At 50.5% G+C, this 13,588-nt stretch overlaps 1 protein-coding gene across 1 annotated transcript in view; it reads right to left on the reverse strand.

Annotated features, from left to right (window-relative positions):
- The window catches only part of FNBP1 (formin binding protein 1), a 230,759-nt gene continuing 217,171 nt past the window's right edge, over positions 1-13,588 (reverse strand). The window contains exons 16-18 of the mRNA XM_048512254.1: positions 11,513-11,652; positions 4,388-9,585; positions 1-3,702 (exon numbers count right to left, since the gene is read on the reverse strand). Of these exons, the coding sequence (XP_048368211.1) occupies positions 9,407-9,585; positions 11,513-11,652 (319 nt within the window). The 3' untranslated portion in view covers positions 1-3,702; positions 4,388-9,406. The remainder of the gene's footprint in view (positions 3,703-4,387; positions 9,586-11,512; positions 11,653-13,588) is intronic.

Genomic DNA, 13,588 nt, shown 5'->3' on the forward strand with positions numbered 1-13,588 from the left:
TTTCTGATCTCAGCACGAGAGAAATATTTGGTGAAGACGCTTACAAATCATCATCACTGCTCTTTAAAATATTATAGCGGTTTTCACACACACACACACGACATTGGACGTCCACGCTAAGGCTCAAGAGTTAATCAAGGACTATATCAACCGCCTCACATAGTAGAAGAGAGGCTTTTAACATTAACTTTAGATGGTGGCAGAAACAGTCTAAAAAATATCCTCCGCAAGTTCTTAAAGGAGCAAGACTTCACTATGCAGGTCTTGGCAGGTAAAAACGACTCGCACGATCTCTTCCCAGATGAGCCAGACAGACTTGCAGTCATTCAGACGTTCTTGGTAGGGTGACAATAATATACTGTCCACCTAGATTAAATATCTATATTATATATATATATATATATATTAAAAAGCAGGTTCTTCTCTTTTACATCAATGGCACCAAGACCCCCCCCCCAAAAAAAAACTTTAAAAGGAAGGGGGAGAACGCAGGCCTTGTCCTGTCCCAACAGCCACTTAAGACAAGGGAAGTAGAAAGGTTGCCACTGAAAAGTTGTCGGCATTTCCTTGCATCAGTTGGGGTCCTCAGATACGCGGCTTTCCTTCTTGCAGTGGTCTGCTAATCTTGAGAAGGAAAGGGAATCTGCAGCACCTTCAAGCCAACTGGGGATTTTCAGCCTAGTAGTGCTAGCAGGGAATGGGCACCAGACCTGCAGGCACCAGACCTGTATGCTCTGACAGCAGGGACCCTCAGCCCACGATCTTCAGGTGAGGGTACTGGAGGGTGTGCCTCCCCTTCGGCAAGTCTGCTTTGGCAACACAATTTCTGTACTGGTTCTGGTGGGTTTTCCAGGCTGTGTGGCTGTGGTCTGGTGGGTTTTGTTCCTCACGTTTCACCTGCATCTGTGGCTGGCATGGAAACTGGCATGGAAATCTGTGGCGTGGCAGGCGAAACGTTAGGAACAAAACCCACCAGACCACGGCCACACAGCCCGGAAAACCCACCAGAACCAGTTGAATCTGGCCGTGAAAGCCTTCGACAATACAATTCCTGCACTATTTGCTGTCGAGTTATCTAACCACGGCTTGCCTGGAGAGTGGATGTTGTTGGCTTCTTAGCATATCTATCTGACCCCCTGACAAGTGGAAATCTTGATTTCAGAAATGGACGAGGCGCCCGGCTGCACCGTAGTTCACTGCAGCAGCGCAAGATTGACTTTGCTGTGGTTTCGATCTCATCCTGCTACAGCAGCAGCACCTGAACACCCAGACAGGGCAATGCACGGGTGCCCATTTGCTGAATCTCTGCCCGTCCTCTTGTGCATTAGGAGAAGAGAGTTTTATCTTAACTGGGAAGAGCCAAACACACTGCTAGGGGACCGGACAATTATTATTTCTGCAGGGCAAACTCCATCACCGGCAGTGGACTGGGAAGAGGCCACCTGTGCTGCTATAAACCGGGGCAAATGTTGGCCATAATCCCACCTGTTGCTCCCTTCTGAACTCGGCCAGCAATGCAGGAAAAGGCAGCCTTTGCAACTCCGCTTTATCTCCCTTTATGGCTGCGTCCGCTGGTAGCTGTTACTCCCTCCTGTAGTTCACAGGAGCAATTCTCTTTTGCATACACCAGAGAGGACCTTCACCCCTTCCTGTACTGAATGGGAAAGCAGAAGCACATTTTGCCTTTGCTAGACAACAAGGGACTTCAGGTGGAGTCAGGTGCAGGCCCTGGAAATCATCCCTTGGCCAGAGCCAACTGTTTTGCCCATCAGTGTGTTGTAGTTGAGAAACGGCCTTTGGGCTTTCTTTCACCTGCTGAAAACCACATGGAACACCTCCTCTACCTTTGATTACCATAAACTGCCTTCAAGCATTGTGTTCCAGGTAATGTAACAGTTCTTGTTTTCAGTCTTGGGGCAGCTGTGATAGCCCAAACCTCCACAAGCCAACACCTCCAATGGCAGCTTTGGGCCACACACTTGAGTTTTTCCATCTGGTAGTTGAGTGTCCTGGGCTGATGCAGAGACCAGATGGCTACAGCCGGAACAGAGAGCAGTCACAAGCCCATTTGATCCAGAAACTGCAGATATTTTGGAGGCAAAAGTGGAGGTTGGAAGCCAACTAAGCCGATTAGCAATCCATCTTCTTGGGAACCACCCAAAGGGATGCAGTTTGTAGAATTTGCAGATGCAGTTTGCGGTCCCTGCAGTGTAAGCAAGTGTTGCTGATGAGCCCCCCCACCCCACCCCCCACCCCGCGCAGCTTTTCCTTGCATTATCAAGGGCATGTGAACAAAATCAAAGAGCAGACTCGGGTGACAGACTAAGAGTTGAGGTGCAATAAAGCAGAGAGCAATTTTGCTAAGACAAGGTTCTGGGAAAAGCAGAAATAAAGGAAGCACACGCAAGCCGGCATGCAAAGAGAAGGCTTGAAACACCAGACAAAGGAGTCAAATAAATTAAAAACAGCAGCAGAGCAATTCGATTGAGCACCTTAAAAGGCAGGTGGGCGCAGGCAACCGGGCGAGCATGCAGCAGGCAGGTGGCAAATATGGTGGTGAGTGGCCAAAAGCAGGCAGGTGTGGGTGAGCAAGTTGAAGGGCAATGGGGGGGGGGGGGAAATAGTTTTGCCGTGGGTCAAATGACATGGTAGGAGGGCTTTCCAAAGTTGGCTGCGCCCTGGCAAGCCAACATGGCTGTACTTCAGTATCAAGACTGAGCCTATCATATCCAATGCAAAAAGAGTCCTCATGTTAAAGGGGAGGGTGCCAACTGTGCTTCTGCAGGAGTCACTGATCTGCACAGTTTCTTTCAGAGCAGCGTCTCACGCAGAAGCATTTGCACGGCTGTGTTCCAAGAAGTTAATTCTTTCTCTTGTACGTTCTAAAATAACTCTGGGCGTAACAGTGGCATAAGCCTCTCTTTTTAAGTGCTTTAGCCCCACCAACAACCTACCCACCCATGCAAAACTGATGCTCCAGAACCAGTCTTGTGTATGTGCGTACTTCAGTGGTTTGCATGTAGAAAGCTCCAGGTTTGGTCTGCAGAATATTCAGGCAACAGAACTCCTGCAGCTTCTGAGTAAGGCCATGGGGAACCACTGCTAGTTGAGGTGGACGGTTCGGAGCTCAACAGGCCACAGGTCTGACTCCAAAGAAAGCAGCTTCCTATATTCAGTTTTGGGGAGGGGAGGGGGGGGTGAAGGAGAGAACAGGGCTAGCCAGGAGATGTAGCCAGATTAGAATCTCACTGCAGCCTTAAAGGCACAGGGTGGCAATCCGCCAGCTCTTGATCTCAGCTTCCCATTTGTCTAATGGGAATGACCATCACCCAATTCGAATCCCTTGAAGGGTATTCTTGGTGAGGCAGTCCTGGAATTTCTCTCTCTTTTATGTTCTACAGAAGACCCCGCTGGAACTGGCACAGGAAGGGAAGTTAACGCGGTGGATGGCATGCTGGAGACAGTCGCAAGCAATGGGTGGGGGGACGGCACCAAGGGCTCTGGGAGGGTCCCTGCGCTTTTCGCCTGCGGAGTCCCCTTTTCTCCCCTCCCCGCTGACTCTGCTTCCAGCAGGGGGGTCTACTTTATGTAGGCAGGGCTATTATTTTGAATGTGAATCTCGATGTGAATGGGGTGCTTTTTCTCCTCCTGTGACAAGCTCGCCTGAAGGCTCTTGCGCCAGCAACCAACGCTCTTAGGAATCTGGAAACATAAAGAGAGAGAGAGAGAAGAGACTTCATTAGGCCCCCACCAAGTGGAGAGGTCGGGGGGGGGGGGTTCAGAAGAAGCCATGCTAGGACTGGGGGGCAGAATAGTTTCCCACTCCTTACTAAAGAGGTTAAAGAAAAAATGGGATGGGGGAGGGGGGACGACGACCCACAGCAGCTCCTTTAGGGAGGCCTCTCGTTGAGGCACGCATGTGAAAAATGTGGAGTCTGAAGGGCTCATTCTCACCATTGCCTCACCACAACAGCCCCATGAGGTAGACCAGGCTGAGAGTTCCTCCTGGGGAATCATCAGACTAAATTCTTCTTGGTAATAACCACAGGCAGGAGAAGACTCTCACACAGCTCATTTTACCCCTCCTCTTCTGTACCACAAACTATTCTACAATGAAGGCTAAACAGCCGCCAAACTGCCTTTAAACAGGAACTCTTGAACAGTCACTATGGATCTCCAGCTATAATGGCAATCACAGAATTCAGCAACTGTGGGAGGATGAATGAATTTATTCTGTGGCCGGATATTTAAAGAAAACCCCACAAAGCTTGAGAATATAAAACTTTTGCTTTTTTATTAAAGGCAGGGGAACAGTAGTACAGCTAAGAGGTGAACTGCAACAGAAAAGAAAAAAGTAACTCAAAAGTGGTTCTAGTTTTTGACAAACCTCAGCACTGAATGTGGAATTTCCTATAAAGTTGACTCTGAAGCAGGCAAAATGAGAAACACACAGGGGAAAAAAACGAAAGAATTTAAATGACAAAACCAGAGTTTGCACATGACTTGATAGACGAAACAAAACAAAAGATCGGGTTAGCAAGGAAAGACAAAAAACAGATCGATACATATTGATATCAAAAAGGCACCCCCCCCCCAAAAAAAACCCCTCTCATTCAAAAACAAGGGAAACAGTTCAAGCCACCTTTTAGTTTTAAGTTAAATTATATACAAATATTTTTTATTTCCAGAAAGAAAACTATGGATAACCAATTAACCAAGATCTTTTTCCTTAAATAATAGCCATCAATAATACTATATACAACACCTAAAAAAAGAAAGAAAATTTGGCAAGTGTTAAAATATTCACATTGTAGATCCTAGACCCGTGGTGCGAACCTTTGGCACTCCAGATGTTATGGACTACAATTCCCATCAGTCCCTGCCAGCATGGCCAATTGTAGTCCATAACATCTGGAGTGCCAAAGGTTCGCCACCACTGTCCTAGACTGAAAAGTGCATTGGCCGGGCTTCCTCTCCAGAGAATGGCTCACTGGCCTGCCAGCTCCCACAAGCCAAAATCATGGGGAGGGGGGAAGAGGGATTTCATTCTGAGAAGGGGAGGGGAAGAACGTCCCTGCAGAAACCAGTGCTCCACTATGTTTCTTCTAGGATGAAATCCCACGTCTTTCAAGAGAATGCAGGCCATTTTTGCAAAAGAACATTCCAAAACCTATCTCTGTCTTGCAAGACGAATGTGGAGGAAGAACTGGAGAGGGGGGAGAAGGTGCTGAACATCCCATCACCCCCCCCTTCTTATTTTCAGGCTTTGAGTACCGCTCAAGGGGAAACAGCTGAGGGGTGGGGAAGGGTTAAGCGTCTCCCTGCAGTCTCCTGACGGCCTCCCCTGCGACCCCCCCCTCTCCCCCCACAGGCACACCAAACCTTACAAGGCAATGGTGAGTTCCCGGACGGAGGGATGAAGCCTCCTTGCCGGATCCTTCTGCCCTAAATAGTTCTGCTCAGACCACATTTGTTTCTCAAGAGGATGCTGAGGTCGTATTTTGGGGGAAGAGGATAAAAAGTCTTCCAAGGAAGGGATGGGTTTTGATTATCGATCTAAATCAGTCTCACACTCAGCCTCGAGACCCCGAGCAAGGCGTTTTAAGCACACAAGATGGGCCTGGTGTCAGGAAAAGCCCCTGGTGACTGAGGGGCTTTCCTAGCTTCTTGCTGTTTGTGACAATTTACATTGGCAGAGATAGTATCTGGGTACTTTCACTTCAGTGTAATTGTTGCAAGATATTGGGCACTTTCGCACATGCAGAATAAGGCACTTTCAATCCACTTTGCAACTGCATTTTACTGTGTGAAACAGCAAAATTCACTTGCAAAGAATTGAGGAAGTGGATTGAAAGTGCATTATTCTGCATGTGTGAAAGTGCTCATATGTAACCCGCCTGCTTTGTGTAAAGGACTTTACTTTCGCTTCTATTGATCTTTATGGCTTAACATGTAGAGAACTAGGCTGGCCCTGTTTGTTGTCTCCTGGGGTTAGACATGTGCCAGGTGGCTGCATCTCTCCCTAGCACCGACCTTGGGGAGCCTACGCTCCAAAATAGCTCTTTTCACACATTCTCTGGGAAAACGGGAGGGAGGATAAAGGAGGCCAACGAAGCCAGGTCTGGCAGAGCTGGCTTCCTCAAGCTGGGTGCTTTGCTGCCTTTCAGTAAACACTTCTGATCAAGAATCCGGAGTCCGTTTATTCCTTGAAGGTGTGAGCTTGACACTTGGCAGAAACCAGGCATGGATCGGCTTGCAGGCAAATGGGCAGGAAAGTTTGCTCTCTCCCCCCCACCCCTCCTCCTTTAGGCCACAAACATGTGGACCACTGAAAATGTCAACTAGCACCTTGTTGTTTGTTTTGATTGCCAGGGGGACTTACAAATCAAAAGGACCACGAGACTGCGTGGATCCTCCCCTTTCCTCCAAATGCCTAAGCCCCAAAGCACCCTCAGTTTACGTGCGTCAACGCAAAGATATAGTTGGGGATCAGAGACACAATCGCTCTGAACAGACGCCTGGGATGTTTGCGGCTTGGCTCAACTGTCTGAGCTACCTCAAGCCATGTGCTTATGGCACACGATGGACTATTGCACAGGCTACCATGCTTCACGGTGGCGGCAGAGGGGGAGGGGAAGAACAATACACGGGTTCCTTCCTGACTCTGACTGTGCTGGAAAATTCAACTGGACATTCACTGCCTTCTGCTGACACCGGTGGAGCCTGCTGCGTCTTAGCTGAGACCCTCAGTACATTATTGCAGATCTGTTCCTCCAGCTGAGTCTCTTTCTTCGGGCGGATAGGGGGTCTTCTTCCCCTGAGACAGGATGCTCTCTTCCTTGACTGGGGCTCCAGCACTTTCACAAGCAAGTTTCCCTGCTTTTTGCTGAAATGTCTTTGCAGGCCACTGAGCTGCACCACACTGTAGACCAGGGGTCTTCAAACTATGGCCCCCCAGATGTTCATAGACTACAATTTCCATGAGCCCTACCACTTGGCCATGCTGGCAGGGGCTGATGGGAATTGTAGTCCATGAGCATCTGGAGGGCCATAGTTTGAAGACCGCTGCTGTAGACTGTGACCACAAATATTCCTTCTGCCTATACTGTTCAGGCAGATGTTGCCCGGCTTTTAACCAAAGAGGGCAGGATAGAAATGTTTCCACACGAATGCACGTGAGCACATTCAGCGCTCGTATTGGGCAGTACTAACCACATAAGAAAAAGGGGAGGGGAAAAGGTAAAAGGGCTCAGTTTGGGACAAGACCAGAGCTTTGAGCCAAGTCAGCGTTTACTGGGGATGTGCGGCTGCCATGAAAACCGCCCTCCCCCGCCTCCTCCAGGGAGGGCCCTGCCTGGACTCAAAAAATTGCCATCCTCTGGAAGTGGCAGCCAGTGAGGTGGGGACAGGCAATGACCTTGGGATACAGCTGAACAACTAGAGATGCCCACCACGTGGCTCGTCTTGGGTGTGTGACTGAACACACAGTCAAATGTACATTAAGAGAACTCGCCTTCGAAAGCACTCGCTCCCTCGGAGCTGCTGGGGGGGTGGAGCTTCCCGTTTCCCTCCCTTACTAGTGCACAAAGAGCAGAGAAATGGGGCAAAAGCTGATGAAAATGGGGGGGGGGGACAGAAAGCCCTTCTTCCCCCTCACAGCACAGAACAAATAAGTGCTTTTCCAGGTGAGTTCCCCTCGGAGGTCCATCTGATGTCGTGTCCAGTTGCGCATCCATGACCTGACATGTGCCAGGCATATTGTGCCATGATGGCCATAGACAGCACATCACCTTTATACATCTGGGTTCCTTCTCCACAGGGCCAGCTTCCCATCTCTGCCACTTGGCGTGGGTGCTATTTGTCCATGCCCTCTGGCTCCACACCCTTTTTGAAGACGCACTTGTGCCAGCTCCTTCCTTCCTTTTCTTTGGTCAAATTGGAGCCCTCGGCCTGAAGACGGCTGCATTAGCACAGAGCCAACGAGAACTGGTGGCTCAAAGACACCTCTGAGACCACACCAGAATAATGCACCACGCAACGTAGCAGACCATCAGGGCTGCAAATGCAAGTGAACCAACATGGAAGTCGAGGGGGTTTGGGAAAGGCTCCAGGATGTTACACCCTCCTCTTCTCCAAAAAGCCCCCCTTTGCACCAAAAGCGTTTCCCCCTCAGCCTTTACTGCCTTCTGGCCCTGACTTGTCAGCTGAGGACACCCTGAATATCTGCCATGAAACACCTGAGGAGCCTTCCTGGGCTTCACTCTTGCCTCACCTCAATTGAGAAGATGCCCAACAGAGCGGGGGCCACAGCATCTTCCAGGGAAGCTCACCCACCACGGCCGTCTCCTGGATGATCCCCCCACCCACGGATTCCACGCTGCCACTCAGAGAGGCCCCACTTGACCCCTTCCCCAGCATGGAGGAATATAAAAGGCCAACAAAAATCCATTTTGACAATGACAATTGTGCAGGGACGAATAGCTCAAGGCAGCGATGGGGGACTTCACGACCTTGCTTGCTGCGAATGCTGTTCGTAGTAGGATGAGGAGTATTCCCAAGAGCAAAAGGTGACCCACGTGGTCGGGCAGACTTCCAGAGACTGTATTTTTCAGAAAACAGGAAGGGGGTAGCATGTTTTTGTGCTCTGAACGAGTCATGCAAGTATCTTCCACCATTCATCCCACTAGCCACTCAGAAAGGGTCATGTAGGGCAGGATCTAACTTCAGCATCCGGCTTCTGAAATTTCCCCCTCTCCTTTTCAAAGGGCATCAATAAGGGATAAAAATCTGTGCTTAGAAAAAGTGAGATTCTGGGAAGGCTGAATTCTCAGTTGGAAACCAAATACTGCAGTCCAGAGACTGTGACCACAAACAAGAAATTCAGGCTCATGGAAGCCTCCTTTGACCAACGGCCTCTGCAAAATCCAAGATTCCCTACGGCTGCTATGGGGAAAAGAACATCCAACCTTCCTATCGGCAGAAAGCACAAGAGGAGGAAGTATTCAGCAAAACTTGCCTTGGGTTCTGAATTTGAATTTCGATGACACAAAAACAAAAACAAAGGAAGAAACAGAAAAGGGCGTTTCTCTCTTTCTCTCCCTGTCCGGCTAGCAGGAAAGCAAGAGGGGGTTTGGGAGGATCCTTCAACCCTCCTAACTCTCAGTCACCATTGCTTTGCCAGGTTTCATTTCCCTGCCCCACATTTCCCTAGCTGCCCGAGCTTTTGGAGCACTTAAAAAGAAACACGAAATCACCGCATTAAGGAGAGGAGGAAGCATACTTCCTGGCCCTCTGCAAGTACTTTGGAAAAGGCGTCATTCGTAAGGCAGAGAAAAATTTCCACAGCGCCTCGCTGCGGAAGCAAGAAAGCAGCAGGGACAGGGTGCGTGTGAGTGGGGGTGGCGGTTTAAATGTAAGTCATGGCACCTTTGGCATTCTTCTCCAAAAAGACTTCTACGTAGGAGGTGGGGACGTAACCTTCCTCATCCTCGTTCCGCCGGATTCGCGTCCAGCCGTCGCCTTTGTCCTCCTCTATGACAAACAGCATTTCTCCTTCAGTGACGGAGATCGTCCCTTCGTTCTGGCCTGGGAGGCAGAAGACACAACGGACTGCCAGCGTTCCATCTCTCCACTGGCGCTTACAAAGAAACCTGCCCTGTGTGCCTAACAGAGGAATCAGGGACATTTCCATGGGGGCACACTTAGCTCACGGAGGATTGCGGACCTCACTCCTCCACTACATGAGCCAAGGGCAGGGCTGGTTCTCTGGCCAAAGCATCCAAGGGACGGCCATCACTGACAGAGGCCCAGAATGCCACCAGCCGAGTCCACGGCAAGGCCTACAGGAGTATCCCAGGCAGTGGTGTACCACTAATGGGAACATGGGGTATCCCATGTCCTCGGGCACATGCCGTTTCGTCATGTGACAAAATGGCGTTTGCCGGAGCTGCATGCTGCCGAGTCCTGTGCCCCCCCTCCCTCCTCAGGCCAGCTCCTGCTGTTCCTAGGATCGGGGGATAGCAGGAGCCGGCCTATAGGGAGGCCGGGGGGCAGCGCTCGGTGGTGTGCAGACTAGGAGCTGGCCTGTCACCAGTCCAAGTCCTCCCCTGCCCTCCCAGCTGGCTCCCTGGCTTCGGTAAGTGGGGTCATGCCACTGATCCCAGGGGCTTGGTTTGGACCCACCCAGCAGTGACGCAAGCCCCGGTGGGGTTCTGTGTGCCTTGAACTAAAAGCGGAACATGAGCAACAGGAGGCAGGGAGAACGGGAATGCCAAAGAGATAGAAGGCCTGACCTGGGATCTCTGGAACTGGCATAATTCTAAGGCTAACAATGGCTCAAGGAGGGGCTCATATCAAGGCCACAGTGCGAGGTGAAAGGGATCTTAAACCTTACTTCTTGCTCTGCTTCATGATACAAACTGCTACCTGCTCCAGAAGGCAAATCATACCTCCAACAACTTATGGGGTAAAGCATAGGTGTCAAACTCGCGGCCCTCCAGATGTTATGGACTACAGTTCCCATCATCCCCTGCCAGCATCATGCTGGCAGGGGATGATGGGAGCTGTAGTCCATAACATCTGGAGGGCCGCGAGTTTGACACCTGTGGGGTAAAGGGTCATTTTCAATCTATTTACAGCATTTATACTTCTGCCTTTCTACTAAAAATAGTATTCAAGGCAACACGCAAAGGAAAACTTTTGAATCAAAATGATACAAAATGCTAAAGCAACATAACAGGCGGCAGCGCCACAGCAAAAAGACAGCAGTGAATTCTAAAATAACTATGAAGGCAGGAAGGCCAGGAAAGAGCAGTAAAAGAAGGACTCGTGTGTGGAAGATGCTGGGGCAGGAGACTCCATCAATACTATGCAAGTTCAATTCAGGCCACGAGCCCGCGAATCCCCAATGTTACCAAATCTCTGGAAGGTCAGTAGTGTTGGCGGTAGGAACTTCCCAGGACAGGGGTGTTTCTAATCTTTTCTCTTTCAGTGAATTTTGCTACAGAAAACTGCATCCTTCCAGTACCGTTTCTTCCAACACAGGGGACAAGTTGCGGGCAGAATTTATTTGTGTGTTTTATTTAGTTCATTAGTCCCCTGCCTTGTCCCACGACGGGGACCCAAAGCAGCTTACAGTGTCCTTTATTATTATTTATCTAATCTATTTCTATCTTGCCACAGGGGCCCAACGGGGACCCCCAAGGGGCTCACATGACGCTCCTCCTCTCGCCGTGAGGTCCACCAGGCTCAGAGGGAATGGCTGACCCAAAGTCACCCTCTGGGCTTCCATGGCAGACTGGGAGTTTGAACTTGGGTCTCCCAGACCCGAGTCCAGGGGTCTGCAACCTGCGGCTCTCCAGATGTTCATGGACTACAATTCCCACCAGCCCCTGCCAGCATGGCCCTCAGACCCCTGCTGACACTCGAACCACTTCCCCTCGCTTGAGATTTCATCAAGGATTTTCTGCCTCGCCGTTCTCCCCACGGAGCCAACCCCAGAAACAAGCCTTACCTTCAAAGGTGTACAGAGCTTTGCAGGTGCCAATGGTGGGCAGCGGCTCCTCGTCGTCGAACTCGTCGTCGAAGTCTGTGGCCGGCACCTTCACCTCATTCTCCTGGCTCGGCTCCTCTGTGTAACTGCCATCTGGGCTGCTCAAGACAGGGAAGAACACAACATCTATAGCGACAGGCCTTGCGGGCCAGCTGAAGAGCACAGACCCTGCAGGACAGACTGTTCCCCCATCCCTACAGTGAAAGCCACTTCTGGGCGGCGACTCCCCTCAGGGCAGCAACAAGAGCCCACAGCCGAAAGAGGCAGCTCTGGGCGGGTTCCAACTGCGCAAGTGACCCAGGAGTGGGGGGGGGGGCTCTCCAGGAGCCTTCCTGGCAAGCTGCGCGACTGAGGATTTGAGGCCAGCCCTCCAAGAGAATGACGCAGACCAACGAGGGTTAAATGAGGCCTAGATTTGATTTAGAGCAGGGGTCTGCAACCTGTGGCTCTCCAGAAGTTCATGGACTACAATTCCCATCAGCCCCTGCCAATTGGCCATGCTGGCAGGGGCTGATGGGAATTGTAGTCCATGAACATCTGGAGAGCCACAGGTTGCAGACCCCTGATTTAGAGGAACTGATTTATTAATTAAAATGTTTACGCTCTGCCTGTTTTTCCTATTATGTGTTCTTGTTTAATTGTATATATATTTTATACAAAGTTTGTATAAAACTTACCAGACTTTGAAACAACTCTTAGGAAAAGGAACATAGAGCTGGAGCCAATCCAAGAAACTCTGACACATGGATCGTGTAAGTGGGTACATATATAAAAGTCGGCAAGTCACCGTCCACTTATGGCACCCCTGCAGGCGCCGGCATAGCTGGGCCCTGCTGCACCCGGTGCCACTCTTTGTTTTCCGCCCCAATCCTACGTGGTGCCCTGCCCCCCCACACCCCAGCGGGGTCACGTAGCCCCGCCCCCACACATTGTGTAACCCTATCCCCTGTGTGTCCCTGCTGCCGGCTCCTGCTCTCCCCAGGACCTGGGAAGGGCAGAAGCCTGCCTGCATGGACCCCGGGAGGATGGAACAGAGGCATATCTAGGGAAAATGGAGCCCGAGGCATAATCTGAGTTTTCCGCCCCCCCCCCCATTTTCCCTAGATACAGTAGAGGGGGGGGGGGAGAAATCAAGCCATCTGCTGATCTCAAGGAGGACTATTGGGCAGGGAGGAAGGGGCCCAGGTCTACCACTTGGGCAGACAGCAACGGGCCCGGGTCTACTGCTGGGCAGGCCGGAAGGGGTTGAATCAGCGTGCTGGCACGGGCTCTGGCTCTGGAGGGTCAGCACCCTCCCTTGACCTGTGGCGCCCACCTTAAAGGGAGAATCTGGGATCCCTAGTTTAAACACCATTGAAAGTGATGATGTTTGGGGGTGGATTCTCCCCCTCCCCCCAAAAAAACCAGCATCACTTTCAATGTTTTAAACTAGGGAGCCCAGATTCTCCTTTTAAATCCACCTTAAAGGGAGAATCTGGGGTTCCCTAGGTGTTTAAACAACATTGAAAGTGATGCTGTTTGGGGGTAGATTATCCCCCACCCTGAAACAGCATCACTTTCAATGTTTAAACTGGGGACCTCAGATTCTCCCTTTAAATTCATGCCGAAGTGGGTGGATTCAAAAGGAGAATCTTGGGAAATTTGGGGGTTGCCTGCTGTCAGGGGTGCAATTGTCAAGCTAGCAGCACCAAAATTTCAGGGCATCTTTAGCAGATCCTTCTGATGGTACCACCCAGGTTTGGTGAAGTTTGGTTCAGGAGGTCCAAAGTTAAGGACCCTCAAAGTGTAGCCCCCATCTCCTATTGGAAACAATGGGGGATGGGGCACCCCCTTTGGGAATCCATAACTTTGGATCCCCTGAACCAAACCTCACCTAACTTATGTGGTACCATCAAGAGAGTCTCTTGAAAAATCCCTGAAATTTTGGTGCTGGTAGCCTAAAAACTGCGCCCCCTGCAGGCCAAAAACTGAAAAAACACTAACAAATACCACAAACAAACCTGAATTTTTGCGCCCCACAGGCATGCGCCCAGTGCA

The sequence above is a fragment of the Sphaerodactylus townsendi genome, linkage group LG12, assembly GCF_021028975.2.
Source record: "Sphaerodactylus townsendi isolate TG3544 linkage group LG12, MPM_Stown_v2.3, whole genome shotgun sequence".
Taxonomy (NCBI): Eukaryota; Metazoa; Chordata; class Lepidosauria; order Squamata; family Sphaerodactylidae; genus Sphaerodactylus; species Sphaerodactylus townsendi.